The following is a 24,637-nucleotide window of genomic DNA, read 5'->3' as shown; positions in this document are numbered from 1 at the left end:
CACACTTGTGCTTATCCCCCGGATAACAGCCGCTCTTTAAACGGCAGCTTACTCAAACTGTTGACAGACATTTGAGGAGTCGGTCCTTAAATGACTTGTCGGATCCTATTGCTCTACGGTTCACCTGAGATTACAAAAAACAACGTGAAATACAGATCATGTAAGCTCGTGTATGTTAGTCAGCGCTACTGAAATGCGTAGTCATTTAGATGCAGTCATTTCCAATGTTTGGAACAAGTTCATAGATCTGCCACTGATAACGATCATTCTCTGCTTTTTCTTTTCTGCTGAAATCAGCTCAGCAGTGAATTATATTTGTTTAGGAGGACCAGTGCTGACACCTGGTAGATGGCCTGATAATTCACCATTATGAGCACAGACAGAGACTAGATTAGTTCTATAAAACACATCTGTCAGGTCACAAGGCAGACTGTTATGATAGTGGAAGATGTGTTGTTATAATTAAAGGGCCAGTGTGTAGGATTTAGGGGGATGTATTGGCAGAAATACAAGAATACAGAATACAATAGTCCTAATTATGTTTTTATTAGTGTATAATCTGAAACTCACAATTGTTGGTTTTAGCTTAGAATGAGCCCTTCATATCTTCCACAGAGCCCAACATGTCGCATCGCCATGTTTTCTACAGTAGTAGTGAGAGTGGACAAACCAAACACTGGCTCTAGAGAGGGCCTTTTGCATTTTTATGTACCTGAAGGCCACCATAGGTTCCCCTTACTCACTCGGAAAGGAAGGCGTTTTCAGTTGGTCACAATCTAAAACCTCTCCACCTGATGCCACTAAATCCTACACACTGGTCCTTTAAACGGAGGCAATATAAAGCGATGATTTTATGGTTTGAACATTAACCAGACTATCATGTTTTTACAGCTGGTATTACAGTTGAATGATACCGTAAATGGGGTTAAAATTATATGTTAGTGTGATAAGCAGACAGGTGAGCATGGCATGTGTCAGGTATTTTATTATCAGATTCTTATCAGATCTCATACATAAATCATGCTTTTCATATGGAAGCACCAAAATCTGCTTATACAATTTCTGCAGATTTGACATAGATATAAATAAATGTATTCACAAAACAGGAAATGTGTCGCCAGACGGTTCATTTTATGGCAATACTGCATGGAAATTCATAGTCTTTTATGGTCAAAGCCTATGTTAAATAAATATTGCATATAAAATAAAGCATATGTAAAGACACTTCACAAAGATAAACTTCAATAATACATGGTCAGTTACCTGATAAACATGTGGCAAATATGTAAAATAAGATCAATACACTTAAATATCATAATAATCCCTTCATTTGCTGTGTGACACCTGAGAACACTGTGGACTGAACTATATTCTGACATTCACAATGAGTGAAGTGCATTTTTCATTTGTGTCCATCAGTAAGACACAAAATGTTTACTTCCCCATGCTTTTAGAAATCTTTTCATACTTGTTTAGTTGCAGATTAAAACTGTGTGATTTTCCCTTTGGCTGAAGTATGCACATCATCACATAAGGCACTGAAATAGCACCATACAAAACAGCTTATAAAAGCAAACATGGGTTCTTAATCAGTTGTACATATAGCATGTACCCTAAATACCGACTGTGCTCCTAAAGGCTTAACAAATGTAAAGAATAATTTTGTCTTGCATCTAGTATTTCTCAATTCTTCATGTTTCTTTAAAAAAAAAACAAGAAAAAAAAAACTCACAAAACTGCATAACAGTGGTTAAAGAGATGCAAAATCATACATCTACACAAAATAAAAAGTACCCTGATATTGTCACAAAGAACAAGAATATTATTATGTACAGTTTGGACAGACTCTTAAAAACAAAGATGAAGAGAAGAACGTGAGGTACAAGAGGCAGGGGTTGTGGGCAGCATCTGGACAGAAACCACGCTGCGGGGGCTCTGAGCTCAGCAGCTTGAGAGGTGTCTCCAGGGCCGGACCAGTGCATTATATCTCCAGAGTATCTGCTGGAATTTTACTGGCCTGAGGTGAAGTCTCTGTTTTCCGAATTCTTTCAAGTTGGTCCAGATAAGATAACCTGTCTGCTCGGTAAAAGCTAAAAGGCTAATGGCTCTCCCTGGTCACTGCACACTACCTGAGAGATATACAGAGGAATTTGGGTCTCTCAGATGTCTGGCAGCATAATCTCTCCGGTTCCTGTAACCTACAACCTTCTCCCTGTGAGCCAGTGATGTGTGTGTGTGTGTGTGTGTGTGTGTGTGTGTATTTGTTTGTTATGTCTCAGTATGTTTGTGTATGGGTAAACTTCCTCCTTAAATCTGGGCTGTAAATTCCAAACCCACAACCCAGTCTTGGCATGCACATGCTCCTATATCTGCTGTCTTCCTACTGCCTGAAGTTGATATCTAAATCTAAACATATTTAGACTGATACGATGCTGACATGTGGATCAAATTTTACTGAAAATACTGTTCAGAGTGCCAAAACTATTTCACCTTATAATTTCTACTAACTTAAATGAAAGTACTTCAAATTACAGTATCAATATGGGTATATACCAATGCAGGTGTGGTTGCCATGGAGGCAACACCTGGCTTTTTCCTGCAGTGTGTGTTTTTGTGGCAGCTGACCCTGGTACGCCGCAGTTAATGAGCATGTACGACGGTTCACGAGCCTGCACTCTCTCCTCTCTCCCATCCAGCTGGACGAGGATCTGCAGCTGCAGTTAGCAGCTGGAGAGATGCAGATGGAGCAGCCTGCACAAAACACATTAGGTTTTTCACTGTGATCGGCTACAAATACATCACCTCAGAAGTAAACTGACATTAGAATTGTTCACGTGGCACTGGTCTCTGTAGGAGCTGAATTCCACAGCTGGACTGAAAGGCTGGATGAATTAACAGCAACAGTTGCCCAGAGCTTATGAAAGCCCACTTGTGACTGGAAGGATCTCTGGATTGGTATCGTATGACTAATTATACATTCAAAGTAATAAAAAATAGCACTTCACTGAATGAAAAAAGTATTTTAAAAGAGCTGCTTAATAGAACACAGTGTAGTACAGGAAGTAGTACAGAAATCTTGCCTGAAGTGATGATTAAAAAAAAAACAAAAAAAGACCCACTGATTGGAGACACCTCACTGCATATGAACAATAAGACTGCCGGCCATCAAAGCTATAACACTGCTGGATTAAACACAATTTACTGAACTGGTTTCAAGAAGGAACATACGGCTGTAACACACGAACTGTGGTGTAACAACAGAATAAATGGCAAATATCCAAAATGGAAGGCACTTTCTGGCAAAAAAAAAAAAAAATCTGATAAATGGCAACTGTGCGGTGTTCGCTACTGACAACAAAACAGTTAAATTACATTATAATACAAAAATAAATGGAGAGTACAATAAATAAGACATTTTTAACCTGATATGTACAGTACTTACACCAGCTTAATTTACATTATACACACACGGGAGTAAAAGAGGTCATGTGAAGGATGGATTTGAGCTGCTTGGCTGGAGCACCAAAGAGGAGGGATGAGTAAGCACGATGAGCACCTGAAGAAGGCCGCCGAGATGATTGGAAATCTGAAAAAAGACAACGCTAGGTCAGTTATTATTTAAAAGCTCATAAACCTGGTCAGTAATAATATGATGGGATATAGTACCTGATATTCAGTTGACTGCTGTCTTTGGGAAAGATTTTTAACCATATCTTACATCCAGCTAGGTTACACCCAGTTTTGCCAGTTTCAGACTGACACAGTTGACATTTTCCCCTCCAGCGCTCATGGTGCTCATCTGAGCGCCCATGGGCATGTTGCTCTTAAAATGAGGTGTGGTCAGGCGCATTGTTGGTGTTTCGCTATCTTGAGGCAGTGGAAGAGTGATTGCATGATTGACCAACAAAAACCTGGTCTGAACTCAATGGCGCAGTATTTCACTGTTATTGAAGGGCACATTATCAAGATGCTAACCCATTATGCGCCTACATTGGCGGGTGCACAAAGTGCGTACACTCTGCCTGTTACTCGCAACCAGAGTGCTGAAAATGTGCTTCTGATGTTTGGATAAGTCAAGAGGAACTTTACAATACAGACATAAATGAGGCTCTGCAGAGAGGTATTTATTATTACTACCTGGTAAATTCATCACTGTGTTTCCCATCCATCACTTAAACTTAATTTGTCCCACAACAGTTTCATAATTAACCAAAAATCTATTTACATGTCTATGTATAAGAAAGTGTTCGACTGATGTAAGATCTGCATTCTTTGTAGAATGAAAATAAAAGCCTGATTTCTTCCCATCTTTACAAACAGTACTGGTGTAAACTATCCTTTATGAGCATTTAAAAGCATTAATAGCAAATACTAACGTTTAGTTGTTGGGTTTTGTTTACGTCTGAAAGAGGCTTCATTAGTTACAGCAGGTTCCAGTCACATGTTTTGAATTGCGGTGTTGGGGCTAAACCCGTGTCGTTATTTGAACAGATTGTGCCTTTTTTTTTTACTTAAAGTGAAGTATTGTTTATCGTATATTTAGAATGGATCACCAACCTGTTGGATGGTATTAGGTCTATTCCAGTGTTACAGACAGACTGGAGCCAGAGGACGGAGTACATTTACCACAGTAGCCCCCGCATATTCCTGACACTCTGCTACCATCCTGTGGACACAAGAGGAATTACAAGAGTTACATACAATTGTGCAGTTTTGGCCACTATGAACATTGGTTGTAACAGTTATAAAGATTTTACACGTGAGAGCATATTTTGTCAGGATCACAGCTGTACTTGATTTTTTTGTTTTGTTTTGTTGTTGTCTTCTGATGAAGAAACCTTTTTTGAAGCATTTTTTTCTCCTGTGACTAATCTGAACTGCCAGTGTGAAACACGTCAGTTTAAAGGATCCGTAAAGAAAAAAAGCACCGACAAACATCACAGCACTGGGTTATACCACTTCAAGTACTCGTGTACTTTGAAAGGTATCTGCGTCAGGGAGGTTTTGGCACCACTGGACTTCGCTTTTTCTTTTTAAAAAGGCACACAAAGACCGAGGCCCACCAGGCAGGTTATCGTCGCTCTCAGCAACAAGCAGAGAAATACAAGCTAATTAATCACTAACACTTAACTGGCACAATTTGCATGCAGCATAATGGACAGCTTCATTCAAACATCTAGAAACAAAAAGGAAATTGCATCAGACGAGCGCACCAAAAGCACTATCCCACGACATGAAAGCCACAGTGTGCAGTGAGTGGTTTGTCTGATTTCCTCTGGAGTGCTCTCCCCATCCCACTGTCACAACCTGGCTTCATTTAAACTGCCTGGAGTGCCCAGAATGGGCCGCCTGGCTATGGATATCAGACTGTGAACACTTTTTGGCATCTTCTCTGCCTCCTGTTTTCGCCTTGCCAAAAAGCACTCTCAAGCTTGATCTCCATTTCAAAAGCAGAGAGTGGGTAAAGGGAGGGGGCACTTGAGAGAGCAGCTGCCCAATAAAGGTCCTTTCTCAGCAAGTTTATGAGGAGAAGTGGAGCTGGGAATACAGAACCCACTTGGGACTGTGCCCACTCGGAGCTCTGGAGCCAAGAGGACATGCAGAGAGGAGAAAGAGTGGAAGGAGGGATGAATATAAGAGTAACAGGACAGAATTGAGAAGATGAAGCAGCAGCAAAAAGAGACAAACAGGTATAACAGAAGAGCACAATAGAAAAGAGTTGCATTACCATTAATCTCAATATCACTTTGAATTAGTTAACTATCTAGGTGCCCAGTACCTTGCCAAACAACTTCATAGATTAGTGACGAAGTAATAATTCTTTCATGTTTTCAAAATCAATATTTGTAAGACCACAGAGCCAAAGTTTGCTGTAACTTTTTTGAGTGTTTTCCCCCGGATGTGTATGTCATGAGTTGCTAGTACCTGTGATTTTCGTACATCAGCCACTGCATAGTTGCCCTGAGAGATCCACGAGGTGTCCTCAGCCACCTTGAGACCTGTTCCTGAGAGGTTGATCCTGAACCGGCCCTGAGAGAAGAGGGAGAGAGACAGAGAGGAGGAATATAAATAAGAAATCACAGAGAAATGTATTTAAAGATGCATCAGAAATGACAGTCAATGAAGTCAGTGCTTTGATAAAGAGTGTAAGTGTCTGATTCACTGGCAGAGAGAAGGACATAAAGCATTAAGGATCTGAAGGTGAGAATAAAGTCATTTAAAATATTTCCTTCAATGGGTTTTCAAAGCACAGTAAGAGCAAAATGAATTAGAGGCAGTGGGAGATTAACACAAAAATATTAATTGCAAATAACAGCATTTATTAATGATGATGCTCTTTAAGAGTGTTTATCAAGAATACAAACACAGTAAATAAATATATTTGAAATACTGAGAATACTGTTGAATCATGTATCACATTTGTGATTGTACTGTCAGTTTCGTTTAACTATTAGCTTGGTGGAATTAGCTGTGTGAGTAGCACATAGACCATACATGTCAAAGAATACACGGGACTGGCCTAGGTGCTAGACGTTTCAATAATTATTCTTTTTTATCAATGAAAGTAAATTAAGAGGAAGCAAAGTGTGGTATTTTGGGAAACTGACATGGCACATATTCAAACTAGAGACATTAACTGGCTCTAAAGGGATGGCTGGTACAAAAGGAAGTACATCTGTTCCAAGGGCCTGGCATTGTGCATCTCCGCTCAGTGACATGTCTTACTAGGACACTGAACTGAGGCACCATTAATGTTATCAGTTACACTTGTCCCTTTCCTGCTATGACAAGTCAGCAGTCTGCTATGAAAAAGGTTATTGTCATAAAATGAATAGCTGTTGTCGTTCTCACCTGTGGACAATTGGCGGCGCTGTAGCAGTCTCCAGCTGTGGCAAATGGAACGCTTTTGCCTTCACGAGTGAAAGCAAACTCCCAGTCTGTAGCTAATAAGATAAAGCAACAAACTCATCAAGTATGACGCGGCAACCAGTCTTGAAAATTTGCATCTTGATATTTGTTGCTATAAAACCAAGGAGGAACTTGCATAAGGGATAGCTTATATCTGCCGAAATGACCAAGTCCTATGTCAGTTAACCTCCACTAAATCTGGCCTTAGTTTTAGGGTCATGCTAATGGTAATATCAGTATAATTCCATCTACTTAGAGCAGTTTCACCTAATCCCCTCAAGCCTTGTAATTGTGTGCTGCTTAAATAAACCTTGAAGACATCTTGATCCCATTAACCCTCATGAGCACGGACATAATTAAATGGCAAAGGAAGTTCTTATTGGAGAGTAATGTAAAGTTAACATTGGCACAGGATACTATTGCATGTGTGTGTTTGTGTGTGTCATCTGCTGTCTGCATGTGTATGCATGGCCACTTACTGATGATGTTCATCTTGCTGATGTCCAGACGGACTTTGGAGAAGGTGGTGATGCCAGCAGTAGTGTAGTCTCTCCGACAGTCACAGTCTTCTTTTCTGGAGCCATTGGCTGGGCACTGGGTGGGGTCATTTAGTCTGGGAAACACACACATACACACATACAGGATACCTTAGCTCAACTTTGCACTTCCATGGAATTTCTTCATTTACAGACAACAGTCGCTGCCAAGAGTCACTTGGATTTTTGCGATCAAACAGGCTGTTCTCATTGTTATCCTGTAAGCTGTTTACCTGAAGCCAAAGATCTCAGAAAAATTCTCCCCTTCTCCCATCATCAAGGTGATGTACTCCTTTGGACTCTCTGTTTGCATTCCTGCACAGTAGACCTGAGGAGTAAAGGGCAGAGGAGGAGTAACAGGGGAAGTAGAGGTGGGAGAACAGACGAAGGAGGAGTGGGGAAGCGAAGGTGACGGAAATGGATAGAGGTTAGAAAAAATGGCAAAAGTAGAGAGGAAGTGTACAATAGGAGAGGAGGAGCAATAATGGTGATGAGGAGGTGAGGAAAGATGTTATGATGGCAATTACAAGCCCCAGAAAACACAGATGCTGGTGCATAAATCCCTAAAAATGACCCGAGCTGGCCAGTTCGTCAAAGTCGTTTTAACAGCAGTCAAAGAATTTCCACTGACTGTTCTTTATGAGATGTGCTACATCTGTTTGCAACCTTGTACACCAAGCCACAGTGCAAATAGTCTGCCTCGACATGGTCGAGTAGAGATGAATTTTAAGCACTTTGTACTGTGTCGCAGACACACACAGTCACACAAACACCGCAGCAAAACACTCTGTGTATCTAAGTCATTTCAAGTGTCAAGAGAGAAGACGTGAAGATCTTTTCAATTGTCCCTCTCCACTGATCGATAAAATCTCTTATGGCTTCATAAACTGTGCTTTGTGAGGTAAGAAGATCATATAATCTTACCTTGAGTGCTTTTCCCTGAATATTGAGGATGTGTTCGCTGTCTGGGAGGGGGCCGTTCGTGCTCTGGACCTCCTGACAGCTGGAAGGCAAATGGCCTTGAAGATACAAAAAAAGTAGAAATAAGTACACTAGTGTGTTAAGAAAAGATTTAACACAGAAGAGGCACTCAGACTGTACACACAAACACACACACACACGCACACACACGCACACACAAATTTCAGCAGTTAAGTCAAGTGTGGCAAATCGCTGCGTCGAATCAAAGAAAACGAAAAGCCACTCACTCTTTGATGTCCCATCCTACCGTAGGGAAGTAAATACACTGGGCAGTAAATCTTTGATGTTTGCCTAAGATCATAAATATTTCACTAAAGGCCGAATCTCAGAGATGACTGGATCAAGTCGAGCAATATCTAATGCTGGAATTTGAGATGCATTCAGTTGGCCTGCGTGTAACCCTGGTAGCCTTGACTTGTGTTACAGAGCAGCGGTTTTCTCATTCGTACTCACAGCTTGGATTTCTGCAGACTTGTCTGGCTTCTGGCTTGGCGTCGAGAGAACACCTACTGGTTTCTTGGCCATCTGCTGACACACACTGCACCGACCTCTCCATTACTCCGTCATCACAGCTCGCTGAACACTGGAGGGGAGGAGGAGAACCGTGACAGTGTGAAAATAAAACTTGTGGATGACAGTCTGTCAGCACTTTTCCTCTTCAAAGTGGCCATTTCAAGAAATTCTACATCCATGTACTTTTTTGTCATTTTAAGAATCATTTGGTTTTGAAGCAGGTTTAAACCAAACATACAGTGATTTTAATGTCGGGCTTCATTTACACAAAACCATGAAACCTCATGTGTATAAAAGCTGTGTGTTAAAAAAATTAAAGTTGTGCCTCATTAGAGATTGATGTTCTCATTTAAGCAATTATACTGTTCACTAGTTTACTATATTTTACCAATGTAAATTTGGTTAATGATGAAAAAATTGTTTAATCTTTTAGTTAGTCTCAAAAACTGGAGAACATTAGTGAAGTTTGCATTTATTAAGACTACAATCAGTTTTTGATAAATCACAACTCAAAGAGTTTTCTTTTTTTTAGGAAGTTTACACAGTTTATTTTAGGAAACTGAGACTACAAACATACATGTCCCATCTTGATGAAATTCTGATAAATGATTGGACAACATTTAGAAACACAGACTCACTCACCGGTCCCCAGATTCCAACCCTCCACTCCTGTGGCACCGGGCACGGGTCCAGATTACAAGGCATGTAGCTCTCAGGAGGGGTGCCGGGGCAGTTAGACAAAGACTGATGGCCGTACTCATAGTTGTCATTCTCCACATGCACCTCGCTGCAAGAGATCAGACGCTGGCGGTAGCCCTGGCCACAGCTGGCTGAGCACTGGAGGACAGAATAAATCACTGGCATGAAAGGTATTCACAGGAAACATGGGTGATTTCTGTCATTTCCGCCTCACTGGATTCAAAGATGGTGATTTGCATCAATCGTTCTTTTGAAGAATAAAGTGTTGTCTTTTCAATGCAAACTGACTTTTTACAATAAAGATCTCAAAGCCTTTAGAGGAGCTGCGCCAGGTAGATGGCACACGGCTGCTTTGGCTCTCACCTCAGTCCATTCCCCTGTGATCCAGATGAATTCACAGGTGTGGGTGTTGCAGCTCTCTATGGCTGGAGGTCTGATCTGATTCACACAGTACATCTCATGGACCTCCTGCTGATTGTGGTCCACACACTGTAAGACTCGTCGTCTGTGGCCCGATCCACATGACTTACTACACTGTAGTGGAGACAAGACAGAGACTGGTGTTTTACAAAGATGCCAAATCATAGAGTGGTATTAAGAGAAACATGGTTCTTTTGATTAAAGTGGACCCAATTATTTATGTACATATGTAGCTGCATGTGCAACAAAGATGTTTCAGTTCAAGCAAACCAGGGATTCTTCATAATCATTCATAAAAAGTATCAGTGCATTGGAACAGCAAGAGTCTGAGATTTGTGTCATCTTGTTAAAGTAGGACCTTCGTCCTGAGCTGAGGACATGGCCAAGCCCTGACAAGAGGTTAAACAATGGCAGTGTGTCTGCTGAAAGGTCAGAGTGGAAATTCACCATCAGAGAGCAACTGCCTTAAATCTCAGCATCAAGTCCCCCAGAAGACAAAAATATCACTAAAGGGTTACTTTTAATTTATTAATGAGCTATTTTCCTAGTGCCAGACAACCACCATCTTGTTGTTTTATTGATAAAAGGCTAGACCAAAAATACATTTGTTACACAGAGCTCCTTGGGGAAGGGGTCCAACAACCTGGGCCCTAGACTAATATCTCTCTCACTGAAAAGAGCAGAATTTATCCATAAGGACATAATAATTATCATTTAAAAAAATGAGAATCACCCATGTCAGATCTGTTTTAAACCGAGAATGGACAGGTTGGAAAGTAGTTAACTCATTTAGAGATTTTCTCTGGTGTCACCTTGCCACTGCACATTTCTACATGAGAAATTGAAAAAGAGGCAAAGAAACACCATGAAAATGTTGTTCTATTGCTTTATCAGTGAGCTCCAGTGTTCTTTAAAGCAAACCAGGTTTTTATTTAAATGGATAGTAACATAATATGTCTGCCTTTTAGGTAGGAAGATTACAAACAGTTATTTTAGCTTAGCTTAGCATAACGATGGGAAGAAGGGGGCAACAGCTAGGCTGTGACTGCACCACAGCAAAAAATTGTTACAGCATGTGACCTGCAAAACCACAGCTGTTTGTTTTCATATTTGTATTTGTAAATAAACAAGCAACAACACACACATAATTATTGAACTTTAGAGGTGCTGGTATGCTAGCTGTTTCCTCCCTGCTTCCAGCCTTTGTGCTAAGATAAACTAACTGCCTCCAGGACGAAGCTTTATACTAACAAGTATGAGAGTGATATTGATCTTCTGAGCTAACTGTGGATACAAGTGTGAATGAACATATTTTCCAAAAAGTTGAACTATGCCTTTAAAAGGTTTAGAGTAAGGATTCAGGACTTTGCCAGGCTCCTGGGTCACTGAGTCCACCTGTTTTATTTATTATTTTTAAATCTTATTGCTATGAAAATGGTGCCCTAAGACAAAGCAATGACAACAATGTCTACTACATATATCCAGGTCCATGAAGTAACTCAACTATTACAACATTCAGGTCTCTAGTATAATACATGCTCTAAGCATTTCAGGAGGGGCTTAGTGAGGCTTTCACTTGTGTCAGAAACACTCGGTTTGTTACGACTACAGCTGATTCCAGCTGGTCTTCATCACCCTTTATGCACTGAACACTGTCAAACAACTGAAATACCTGGAACTGCTGTTATTATCTGTGCTGTGCTGCTGTACAGTAGAGGAATGAACTTACACTGCGTAACGACAACTCAAGTTTCAGTATGTTTTTGTGCTGATAGTAGACGAAGCTATAGGTAAAAATACTTCTAACTGGTAGGTTGTAAGTGCATCAAACCCATAGGCATGTTAATTCCTGCCAGGTGAACTGCTGTAATTACCTCCAGCTGTTAATTCGGACACCCAGGCAGAGAGCTCCAAACACTTCTCCAGACTAATTAGAGTCTCCTTTCAGAAAAGACATTTCATGCTGATCAGTGACCCAGATTCAACATCACTCGAACACAGTCAAGAACAAACTCCTGCTGCAGCTGCCTGTTCTAATAATCCCGACTCTCAACGAGGATCTGTAGCCTCTGGCCTACAGAAAATTGCTGAATATTATTCTGCAGGAATGCATCCACTAAATATAGCCTAGGTATGACTGCAACCTTGTATTAAGCAACGAGACTCTTTCACTTTAAGCACTCTCAAATGATGATCCTTTTTACTACTCGTATACGTAAACAACAATTTTAAGTCCTCAAAAATGTGGTTCCTTGTTAATTTCTCAGTAACATTAAATATCCTTGACTAAGAAGGCAAACAATCAAACCTAAGGTATTGTCAGTAAGAGCTTAAAATAAAAGACTAAAAGCTAATCTACTCCATCAGGACTTCTTGTGTATCCTTTGATCGTATTTGACTGACATTTGACTGGAAACATATCCTGATTGGTGTAGGAACATACATAAATTATTAAATAATACAGAACCATCTCTAAGTCATTATGAAAAATAACCAAAACAGGTCCAACTTTTGTATAAAATAGTGTGTGCTCATGTTGGACCACATCCCTCATAAAAAGAAGCTGACTGAGAAAATGGTTTTTCAGGGCCTTTAATCTGGCTTTTAAGTAGCAACATGTTGAGTAGGCTCGTTAATGTTTAGATAATTAGCAGTCATTCCTCACAGGTGCGCATTACTTTACATTTACTGCTTCCAAAGAGCCAGTTATTGAATCAGCATTAGGACCAGAATTATCCATTTTTTCCAACAAGGCTTCGGCTTAGTTAGGAAAAAAAAAAAAAGAAAAGAAAATGCCTGATCATCTGATTTTCATCAGGGGCATGCACCACCTCGCCTCCTCTCCTCCCCTCTGGCCTCCTGACAGCAATGCCTCCGACTGAGGCATCAACTCACTTGACCAGAAATGACAGAGAGAGCAAACTCATCCCTCGCCCGGTTCAGACAGACTTGTCTCGGCACACTGTTAACTGCTCTGAGCTTCCTCAGCTTACCGTCTGCCAGTCTCCTTCTTTCCACCGGTACCGGGAGGGACAGTCAGCGACACGGCAGCTTTGGCTGGACGCCGGTCTCGAGCGCTGGGAGCAGCCGGTCTCCAGCGAGCTCCGTCGGTCTCCAACCTGGCAGAACACCTCCCGTTGCTGGACGCCGTCGCCACATGAAGCTGAACACTGAAAGCAGGACAGGTACAAGTTAATTCTGAATAATAGTTTATTCAAACTTTATTACACGTTTAATTCCCCTGTATTACTGTATATTAAACCGGATAGTCACCGTTATATTCCTGTAATATTGTAACCCTGGCGAACATGCCTCGTGAGGGATGATAACGTTATTTCTACTTTGTGAGCTATCTATTTAAACAGCTATTTTATTATATTTATGTGGTGTGAAGATTCACATTAACATGTATTTAATAGAATATACTTAACTAACTTTTGTTTTATTCTACTGTAATTTATTCTGACTATTGATTTATTGATTTACTTTATGCTCACTTTTATCCAGCTAATGCTGAATAAGATGCTTTATGTAAGTGTAATTGTAATTACAATGTTTATGTTTCATTGTTCTTTCATTGTAGTATCAGACTTCTTAAAGTGGCTTTTCACAACTTTTTGATTAAATAATGAATAACTTAAATGCACATTATTAAGGAACTGCAACCAAGGCTCTGTGTTCTTATTCAACTTTGATATTAAGTTAAATATTTATATTGTTATTCACTGAAAAGTAAAGAAATATGAAGCTGGAGCCTAGAAAGTAGGTGGATTTATCAGTCTGTGTTGCAGTGGCGTTTTTAATAAAAGTGTGTCTGTTGTAATACAGAACACATTTCTACAGAGAACACAGACAACGAGAGAGGGAGGAAGAATCTGTTTTGTCTTCTCACAGTTCAGTTCAGCTAGTAGTCTAACCCATGACGGAAATAATCACGATATAAACTATGCATGCATACTTACCTCTTAGTTTAGAACAAATGTTTTACTGCTTTTGAGAATGATATTTTGAAGTAACTTATTTGTGTCTTTTGGTCTTTTCAGACAGATGCTGTTGATGATTGCTGGTGATCTCCATAACAAGCAAATTACATGATACATACATAATAATGGTAAATGTATATAGATTTGAAGCCTGTGTTTGTGTGTGTAAGTGAGCATGAGGAAGACCACCGTCATACAGAAACAGCTCATGTTTTTTCAGGGTTTAAAGAGCAGGAAATGATAAACATATGCAGATGATCGAGCAGTGGTGAGATCACATGACTGGAATGGAACCATACCTTGAGATTTCAACCTGAATCTATATCAATCTGTTAGATGAATTTAAAACATGTCCTTTAACATGTGATTCAATGCAACATATTTTACTGTATATTATCTGTGCTGACATCTTAGCAGTTGAACCGCTATAGGCAGCCTGTTGCACCATGGGTAATCATGCTGTACTTGGCTAAGAGCCTCGTCTGGAGTCGAAATTTCTTCTGGCGTGTGTCCCAATGCACAGCTGTTTAGATCAAACACACATCCTCTCTGACGTATGGAGCACATACGTGGCTCCGTGCTTGGACTGTTGGCCAGTGATGTGAATTCAGAGAAAGAGAACATGAGAAAAGAAAGAGAAAAAAACAGGGACATAGCGGGTAAAATGAGGTTAAGAAAAATGGAATAAACACAAGGCAGGCTCTCCAGCTGCCCAGGTGCACTTTGTGAGTGGCAAAGATGACGTTAGTGAATTGGCTCTTTAGTAGGGCTTTCAAAGACAAGACCAACATGTGGTTTCCATTGGGGAGGCAGAAGATAAAGGGAAAAAAGTGAAGGACTAAAGGAGGGCTTGAAAGAAAAAGCAGAGGAAAAGAGCAACAGGGAGAGGAAGGATAAAAGGGACAGAGAGGAGAGAAAAGTCATGGCCAGAAAAAGAGAAAATATAGAGATGAGAAGGGTAGATTTACAATGGCTGGACCTCAGATCAAAGAGGGGTGCACGTCCCTCCTGTTGTCTTACTTAATGTACTGTGGTGTCAGAGTCCCAGCGTTAAAACTCAGACCTCCGTTTGCAGCCGCCCCAGGCCTGTGCTGCAACCCAGCAAACCACCAAGTGATGTGTAAAAGCACCCTGCCTTAGTTAGTGGCCTGGCGTGGAGCATAAATACAGTCAGGTTTAGCTGCAGATGTTTTCACACATATGCACGTACTTGCCTGCAAGCTGATAAGCATTAAAGTGGAATGAGAGAAAAAAACAGGCTACAAGTCTGGCAGCGTGAGAACAAGAGTGGTAGAGGAGTGTTTTATAGCAGGGTCAGAGAGTCCTACCTCTCCCCAGTTGCCAGTCTTCCACTTGGGGCATCGTACACCTCGGCAGCGCCTCTGCTTGCTGGGTTTGGGGGACAGGTGCTGGCAGTTATCCTCCGGGACCGGACGGCCTGACCCGGTCACACAGTTCACCTTACGGGACTTGAACCCTCTTCCACAGGAGGCCGAGCACTACAAGATGTCAGAGGAAACAAGGGGTTAAATGGAAAGGTATGTTTTGTGGAAAAACTGTAAACCAATGAAATTCAGTGGGTGGATGTTTTTTTTTCCAGCATTGTTCAAGTCAAACAGCATTAATGAGATTAATAATGCACGTTTCGTTAAATGTCAGGCTTAATTGAATCTACATGAAAAAAAAAAGATAACAGCACAGCTGCAATTGAAAACAAGTTAGGTATGTTGATCATTTTGTGGCTCAGACTCAAAAGCAAAAAAAAAGAAAGAACCCAAAAAGAAATGCGGGCAAATAGAACTAGTTCCACGTGGGTAGCTAGACCAATGGCAAAGCATGCCCCATCACCCCGGCAGCATTTTGAATCACCTCCGGGTTCACCGAGTCACCGAAAGTCTAACTCAATGTGACAGGCACAGACATACACACACACACACACAGCAGCATTACAGGAGGGAGTGGAGAGGGGCTGGACTGTGCTCGGATAATCAAAGGGGGCGTTGCATGTGGGGATGGATGGGAAGCGACAGGCTCAGAGTTGAACGAGTACGTGGCCCAGCGTGTGGTGCTGTCCTGACCAGCAAGGGACTGTACTGGACAGGAACATGCTGTGACCTCTCACCTCATTCAGGGAGGAGGAAAGGTGGGGGGGCTAATGAAAGGAGGAGCTAATAAAATGCTTATTCCCCTTTTCAAATCCAGGCACCCTTCACATTTTAGTTTGTTTTGTTATCCACTAGATTTATTGAAATTAAATATTAATAATGTGTTTTCAGTGGTCTGTTCATTTATTCAACAAATAAAGACAAAAAATTATGATTGAGTTTTGTTTTTTGCTAAAAAAAAAATAAAGACAATGACACATTATGAGTTTGGGTGATTCTTGTGTGGATATTGTTGTGCTTTCATTTGAATAAAAATGACAATGACTGTGTTTCTTATATGCCTTTACTATGAAAAGTGGGATTGCACACTGATAAATCACAGCACATGAGTGGCACACTGACTTAATGGTTGTAATAAGTCACTCCTAATGACAAAATATCAAATGCCACCACTGACTGACCCCAGAGATAACAGTTTTGATGTTATTGCCTGGCATGAAGACAATATACGGTAACACATTTGTTTTAGATCAACTGTGGAGAGTGACCGTCTCATCACAGGGGAAACTGAACTTCCCAGTGAAGGTTTCAGATAATTAAAGGAAAACATTTACAGTCTGAGGCAGTCTTCTGTTCAAATGTCAGGTAACTCCTCAAAAGGTTTATATATGTTTTTACAAGGGCTTTCCTGCTGTTGGAATTGTGCTGACATGCCCTCAGAATACCTTGGGAATCAGTACAAGTGGGCCAAATTAAAACACCATGTGTTTTATCAGTACATGAACCCCCACCCTTATGCAGGGTTCATTAACTCTGCCGTTCTCTGGGATTCTGTAATTATCCAGAGCTGTGCACTAATACAAACATTACTGCTTGCACACACTTAACCTTAAAATTTCTGACTTCATCATGTCATGAAAAGTCAGTATAATTTTATTGGCATCGAATAACGCTACATGCCATGTTGACAATGTCAATCACCAATCTGATCAGATTGAAATTGATTCGAAACCCAGTTTGGAGGATGATTGCACTCCTTGGAGTTTTGTACACAAAAAGGCATAATTCAAATACAACTTTATTTACGACAATCCAGAGAGGCAAAGTTTTGGTGTGCACTATGTGAAATTAACCCCTCCTCTAAACATGCCACTTTCCATTGTCAGCGCAGTGTTTGGGAATCCTATTGAAATCCTCTTTTTTTGTTTTGTTTTTTCATCCCTGGATCACAGGCAATTTCCCAGAAGTCTGTCTGTGCTGATGGGATGAACCAGGAAGGGGCCCCTCCCCAGATCAAACGGGACCCTTGACCCGCCAATACACCACTGCATTGTCTTGCTGAAAGCCCCCCTTATTCGTGTCACTGTCACTGGCCCCCACATTGGTACACTGTCATCAACTCGCATTAGACCAGAGTAGAGGGGCCTGACAGAAAGGGGCAAAGGGTGCTGGCAACTTCATAGCCAAGCACGCGTCACCAGGCGTCCCAGAAAAAGCCGCCGGGGTAGGCATTAAGAGTGAATGAACACAGTAAATGAGATGGGAGGTATACTGAGGCATTGTCGCCCAGGACAAAGATTTACCTTGATGGAAAGAGCTTTGAACTCCTGACACAGACGGTAAAAGCAGGGTCGCTCAAAGAGGTCAGCAGAGGCCCTGACCACATAAAATAACAAGGATATTGCTCAGTGATTTGTGCATTTTCATTCAGGAAAAACAGCCCATTGAAAAGACTGGCGGGGAGGAATGCGTTATAAGCTATTTGCCAGGCATCTCTTTTTTTTAAAAAATCTTTCAGCCAAAGTCAAAGTTAAAACACGAAATAATACAGGACATTTCCTCTTCCTCAAACACACTGTAATTACCATAAAGCTGGAGCTGGTAATCTCGAGTTAAACATTTCACTATAGGATGAATGCTGTAAAAGGTCGGTGTTTGTTATCTCAGTTTCTGACCTTTTTGGACAACCAGATGCCAGTTTTTTTTCTTCCTTTTTCTTAGTTTGCTGTGACAGTGGCCTGCTCACTGCATGTGATAAAAATGTTTTGTTCAAATAAGAATGAAAAAAGCCTTTGATGGTACCTCTACTTCACTTTAATCGTTACCTTTTCTGGAAATGAACAGAAATCCAACAAATCCATAAAAAAATTAAATATTGACATAACATTATAATGAAGTAACAATAAATACAAGTAATTACATAAATATACAGAAATCTTCTTGAAACACAGACTAATACTGCCATTTGTGAATAAGAGACATACAATATTCTTATTTCAAGAGCCTGTTGATATGGTGTTTGTGCTGTACTGCTATTTGCATCAAGAGGTTGACCACAAGGAGTTAAACTGCTAAGACTGAAAAATGAAACTAATAACGGGATGTGCTGTGTTAATACCGTGTCCTACTTTCACTGATTTGATTGTATGCTGCCTTACAGTCACACATGTGGGAGTCATTACAAGCGATAGCTCTCATTAGTAAATGATGTGTGGTAAAAATGTACTCACTGCTGTGTTAACAGGCCCTTAAAATAAGGTGTGATGTCAGTACAGACATTTATGACCAGGAAGAGTCAACTGGGTGGGCTGCAGCCAAAAGTTGCCCCTAACCACAGATTCTGGATCAGTTTTTACTGTCCTCAAAAGAATGGTAAGCAACAAGGTGGGAGATGACATACACCCTGGATCTGTGTTTAGGGCCATCAACTGCACTGGATAGCCTCAACAACTCATGCTTAATCTTAGCCAGCCAAAATCCCTCCAGTGCAAGGGAGAGAAAGATACGGCAGGGGGGCAATCATAACAGAGACTGAGGTAGACACATTAGGTTGGCTCAGAGTAAGAGCTCTGGATACAAAACACTATTAACTTCCCCTGTGGTCACAGGTGTCACGTGTTCAAAATACGACATTTTAACAGCCCATTCTCTTAAAGGTCAAGCAAGTTGTTTGATGGACATTCAAAGACAATTCAACATTGTTTCAACACTTTGCATTTAGCTGATCAATCTGATCAATCCACTAACTGCTCATGGAAAGAAATAAAACATACAGAAAAGGCAGCATCAAAAAGCAATGTGCCACAATAAACACCTAACCGACCAAAAAATGTGATGGTTTATTTTTGATATTTATATCTTATATCTCCCTTGTTTGGCCAAAGCACCACTGTAGTGTAGGTTATCATAGTTTAATGGCTAGTTGAGTTGTGTTTTGTTCCAAGTGAGGTATTGTTGAGCATAGCATATTTAGCAACTCCAAGTACTTACTGTACAAAGCAAACATTAACTAACACAATATAAATACACTCATATCAAGCACCTTTGGAGCAGAGAGCTTTAAACCTATTGTTTTGGCCACACTAAAGAAATCTGGGTCAAAACCCTCTGCCAAACTGGAATACAATGGCTATTAGTTCTAATTACCACAAACTCTGTGAGACACTTTATTTTACAGTGCTAGTACAGCTGCTGTTTGTTGGTGTTTACTACTGATACTGGACGTTTCGAGAACTTTTGAGTCAGCATTTTCATGCTTCAATATCAATGTCATTTTGGGGCAACACCGCTGTTCAATCTGATCATAACAGAGGGTAAATGCATAAACTGTAAAATAAAGTGTCTAAATAAAATTAGTAACTTCTCTATAAAACCACATGTGCCTTGAGACAAATTGAATTCTTAATACAATAGCCATTTCAAAGATGTATATAGTACAAAGATGTATATATAGTACACAGCCCAAATACAGTCCTATGTAAGTTGGTGCTTTTAATGTTCATAACAGAACACCAAACTATAATATGTAGCACCTCATATTTGGAGATTATGGGCCATTCTTTGGATAATAAAAGAACAAGGCATCGTACTGTATATTCCTGATATACAAAAACATTCATCAGCATTTGCATATGAACAACGATTGGCTAAATGTGCGAATACAAAGAGCTAAGACACAAAATAAATCACTTTTTAAAGTTAATGCTATATACAAAAGATAAAAAGGAAAAAATATCTTAATAAATTATCTTTAAAAACAATATTTTACAAAACTAACTTTGATTGTGATACAAAGTGATCCTGAATTTTTCAAATACTAGTACAAGGCTCATCAACAGTTTTATGGTAACTAGGACTGACAAAAAATGTTCTTATGGTCACAGCTGTCACTGAAGCATTTTGTAATGTTGTACTTTTTTTTGGCATATTGCAAGTGAGCGTATCTTTGCCATTTAAGTGCAACAGAAATTAACTTTCCAAATGTCTTGAGGAAACGTTGACCAATCGCGGGCACCAGAGAGGGCGCAGGAAGTGGAGGGGGTTAAAAGTAAAAGTAGAGAAGCAGGGTGTAATTTCTCCAGTGCAAAAGCACTATAGTCATCCAGCCCCTTTAAGACTGTTTATGAAAGAGTAAGACTACAGGTATTTGAAAAAATGTGAGGTTGAAAAACAAGATATAGAGTATTTTTTATGAGCGTACCGAGCTCCATGGGTCTGTGCTCCAGTGGGGACTAGACGGGCATGGCTGAGTATTGCACTGCTCACGATCTGGTGGCTTGTCATGGATCTCGCAGCTCAGATCATTGAAACGCTCGCCGTTTGGACGCTGACACACCACCAGCCTCGTCTTTATCCCACCTCCACATGGCTTGGTGCACTGAATACAGCAAGAGAGGTTGTGTTTTACAGATGGGTATGAGAAAAGGTTTTCGAGTGTGAAGGAAAAAACGAGGGCCGTTTTTTCACATGAAAATAGATGTGTGAGCCTTAGCTGATTTCTAATGCATTTTCAAATCTCAACACTGAATAAATTCTGCATCTGTCAAAGTAATTATTCAAACACAAATAAGTTTTCTCCCTAAGATAAACAAGTATCTTTCTAGGGCACTCAAGAGCCATGGTAAACCGTAATCTCATGTGGTGTCTGTCTTACCTCGCCCCAGTTGCCATAGATCCACTGTGGACATGGCCCTGACTCACAGGATCGTTGCTCATTGGGCCGGCTGCGATCCTCACAGCTGTTGGCAGGGTAGCCGTTCTCATCCTGGCACACTACTACACGCCGCTGGAAACCTCCTGCACATGTGCTGGAGCACTGTTGTAACAGAGAGAGAAGAGTGTGCACTGTCAAATAGATGGTTCTCACAAACAGATTCTCAGTGTATAGGTGTAAATGATACCCAGAGGGACAGACTGTATATTATTTCCATTTCTATCTAGACATGGTGACCTGTAAACACACACCAATGTAAAACCCCCGGCGGCAAAGTAATAAATTGTAGTGTCTTTTTGTAAATGGAAAAATCAGTGGTTGGCTAAATACACACAGTACACATTTTTAAAAATAAATGTGCTGTACACAGTATATACCACGTGCAAACAGGACACAATAAAAAATTCAGACAACAATAGTTAAGAAACAACTCATGTCAAATGAGTGATAATGTCTGCTGGTATATTAAAATACGTATCCTCAGGACAGAGGAAGGAAGAGTCGTCAGAAATAGCTTTGATTACTTCCCAGAATTATTTAAAGGTCAAAGTTATTTTTGGGCAAACACTATCACTAACCCAATTTTTAAAAATAGCAATACAATAACAACAACAATACACAGAAAGAGATCCACGCCTGTGGCTCTATGGTCATACTTTCCTGCGGATTACATCACAAAGGCCTTGTCTTAAAGAGGTTACAGTTCATGGAGAACTGAGCCTCACTTAATGCACGTCTAAGTCTGCTGGACTTTGCAATTAACATTAATGCTTCAACTATGCCAGGCTCCAGCAACAGAGGGAACGTAGAGAATACTTGGTATCTTGAGGATAATTTCAGTTAGGACACCTTGAAGAAATAGTTTACAACATTTTGGGAACTATGCATATTCACTCCGTGCTGTGAGCTAGATGAAGATGAAGCACCACTCTCATGTTTGTAGAGTAAATACAAAGCTACAGTCAGAGGCTGGTTAGCTTAGCTTCGCACAAAGACTGGAAACAGGGCAAACAGGAAGCCTGTCGAAAGGTCACAGGGACCTCTAAAGCTCACTAATTAACGTTATTGTTAATGCTATCCCATGTTTGTTTAATCTGATATCAAAATGAACCAAGTACTGGTTGTGGCGTCATATTTACCATCCAGACATGACTGTGGTATCAATCTTCTCAATCTATCTCCTGCTTCCTTTAATCAGTTGGTTCAATACAGACAGTGACTGTATGAAATGTTGTGCACTGCAGTCTGACTTCACTAGGGCAGAGCATCGCTATAGTGCTCTCTTTTTAACATTACAGTACGTACAGTATTACAGTAAGTTACTACAGTTAGCTCACTAAAAAAAGAAAACTGACATAGTACTATTGTGCCCGTGATAACAACAGACTATATGAATAGTTCAGGATATGGACAAGTAGTTTCTTAATGGTAGGTTCATTACAAAAACGACCATCTCAGTGCTGCTTCAGCTCAGCAGCTGTCTAATTTTCCGTTTTGCTAAGATTTTCTCTGGCCTTCAAATGTTTGATCTGAGGTTTTAGCTGCACAAGACTTCAAATGTCAGGCCCCAGAGAAATGTTTGTTGACCACCATGATGTGATGATGCTGTGTGTAGTAATATGACTAACCGCGCCCCAGGGTCCAGTCCGCCATTGGTGTGATTGGCTACGGGGCAGGTTGTTCCTGGCGCTGGCGTTTGGTGAGGACGGCAAAGGTCGGGACTCACTGGAGCGGGACGGGCATTGAGACATAGCACAGTCCTGCTCTGTGGTAGGACGATCGTCTGGGTCACACTCACTAGCATTCACTTCTTGGTCACTGATGACGCACAGTACCTGCCGTGTCGTCTTCCCCTGGCCACAGGTAACTGAGCACTGAAAACACACACACAGAGGGGATAAAGACATTAGATGTCAGTTTAATGCATGCAAATACATATCTGCATGCAAACAAAGATTCCTTTTATCCTTTTCTTCCGTATATCATCTTTATCTGTTTATTCCTTTCTTTCTTATTTGTCTCCAGATATTGAAGGACCTCACAAAAGAAACTCACTCCCAGTTTTGTGACCTGTTCTCTACTGCCTCAGACCTGAAGGTGTTGATCATATTTACAGTTGTTTGACACTCAATTGAAAAATCCTCCCATAGATTTCTGAGGGCCAAAACCAGAGGCAACCATCAGAACTATGTTAACAACAAACAGATGTAGATCTGATGCCACTTAAATCGTAACACTCCACTCCTCAGCTCATCTTTAAAAACAGCCCACAAATTTTACAGACAAAAACAATGACAAGCCACATCCTAACCAAGCTCCTAGACCAACTGAAAGCAAGTTTGACTTGGTGTTGAGGATGCTGAAACAGCTCTCATTCCATTTAAACATGGTCTGCAGCAAATTGTACTCCTTAAATGTCCCAAGTACAAACCTTTCTTTTTAGGAAAATAACACAAGGCAGACCTTCCACTAAGCGCTAATAGTGTCTCCCTCAACTTCTCCCTTGCAGAGTCCACGCTTTGTCTTGCATAAGGTGATCTATTATACTTATGCAACAGCTGTCTTCTCTAAAACCTCGCCCGGGATTACACTGTCCAGAGGTTTACACTGCTCTGTCACAATGTTATGGATTTCACATGATTATAGATACTTTAAGAAGGTTTTACATATATAAAGCCAGTGCATATGATGTGGCACCAAATGAAGTTGTTGGATAACATATTGTAGGCTCTACAGACCCTGAGAATAGTAACAAAAATCTTTCATATTAGAGTGTTCTTCCACAGCAAGATAGAAAAAAGCTATTTTGCTTTGGGTTACTAAATCGAGTATGTGTGTATGTGTGTGTGTTTGTGGCTGGGATAGGCCTCTGAAATCTTTTTTGGCCTTGGGATGAACTATTTCCTTTTTGGGGGTCAATGAGTGTCTTTGGCTTGGTGGTATATGCGTGGGTGTGTATGCATGTGTGTGTGTATATGTGTGTATGGTGACCAGACCTGCAGTCTGGCTGTACTGTATCACCAGGACTCTGATGAGAAACATCTGTAAACAAGACTGGAGCCCCTCACTGCACCCCCTTGCATCTCCCAGCTCCAGAAACTTGTGCCTCACTCCAATTCTGTCTCTCTTTCTCCCTCTCTCTCTTTTTCTCTCTCTCTCTCTCTCTCACACACACAAACACACACACACATGTTGGTTGGTATTTCTGTAGTTGTGAGGACTCTCGTTGACATAATGCATTCTCTAATTCCTTACCCTAACCGAAACCTAATTCTAACCTTAACCCTAGAGCCAAGTCTTAACCTTCAAGTTGTGCGGCCCGGCCTGAATGTCTTCACTATGTTGAAATGTCCTCACAGCAATGATTTCAAACAGACACTTGTCTACACAACCATAGAAAGACATGTACTGCTTCTCTAGCCTTATTCCAGCCCACCTCCAGACCTTGCCTTCCAGCTGCCACCCTGTCTCCACATCCCTGCTCACACAAACATCTAT

The 24,637-nt window shown here is 40.7% G+C and overlaps 1 protein-coding gene across 1 annotated transcript in view; it reads right to left on the bottom strand.

The window, feature by feature from the left end:
- Positions 1 to 4,576: 4,576 nt before the first annotated feature.
- Positions 4,577 to 24,637, bottom strand: part of adamts9 (ADAM metallopeptidase with thrombospondin type 1 motif 9) — a 40,349-nt gene continuing 20,288 nt past the window's right edge. The window contains exons 26-39 of the mRNA XM_022745049.1: positions 22,768 to 23,013; positions 21,080 to 21,241; positions 20,627 to 20,803; positions 15,370 to 15,540; positions 13,052 to 13,228; positions 10,002 to 10,172; positions 9,582 to 9,776; positions 8,880 to 9,009; positions 8,370 to 8,464; positions 7,679 to 7,773; positions 7,389 to 7,522; positions 6,853 to 6,944; positions 5,926 to 6,030; positions 4,577 to 4,666 (exon numbers count right to left, since the gene is read on the bottom strand). Of these exons, the coding sequence (XP_022600770.1) occupies positions 4,577 to 4,666; positions 5,926 to 6,030; positions 6,853 to 6,944; positions 7,389 to 7,522; positions 7,679 to 7,773; positions 8,370 to 8,464; positions 8,880 to 9,009; positions 9,582 to 9,776; positions 10,002 to 10,172; positions 13,052 to 13,228; positions 15,370 to 15,540; positions 20,627 to 20,803; positions 21,080 to 21,241; positions 22,768 to 23,013 (2,040 nt within the window). The remainder of the gene's footprint in view (positions 4,667 to 5,925; positions 6,031 to 6,852; positions 6,945 to 7,388; positions 7,523 to 7,678; positions 7,774 to 8,369; positions 8,465 to 8,879; positions 9,010 to 9,581; positions 9,777 to 10,001; positions 10,173 to 13,051; positions 13,229 to 15,369; positions 15,541 to 20,626; positions 20,804 to 21,079; positions 21,242 to 22,767; positions 23,014 to 24,637) is intronic.

The sequence above is a fragment of the Seriola dumerili genome, unplaced genomic scaffold, assembly GCF_002260705.1.
Source record: "Seriola dumerili isolate Sdu_G_001 unplaced genomic scaffold, Sdu_1.0 BDQW01000088.1, whole genome shotgun sequence".
In the NCBI taxonomy this organism is placed as follows: domain Eukaryota; kingdom Metazoa; phylum Chordata; class Actinopteri; order Carangiformes; family Carangidae; genus Seriola; species Seriola dumerili.
This window is presented reverse-complemented; position numbering and strand designations above follow the sequence as displayed.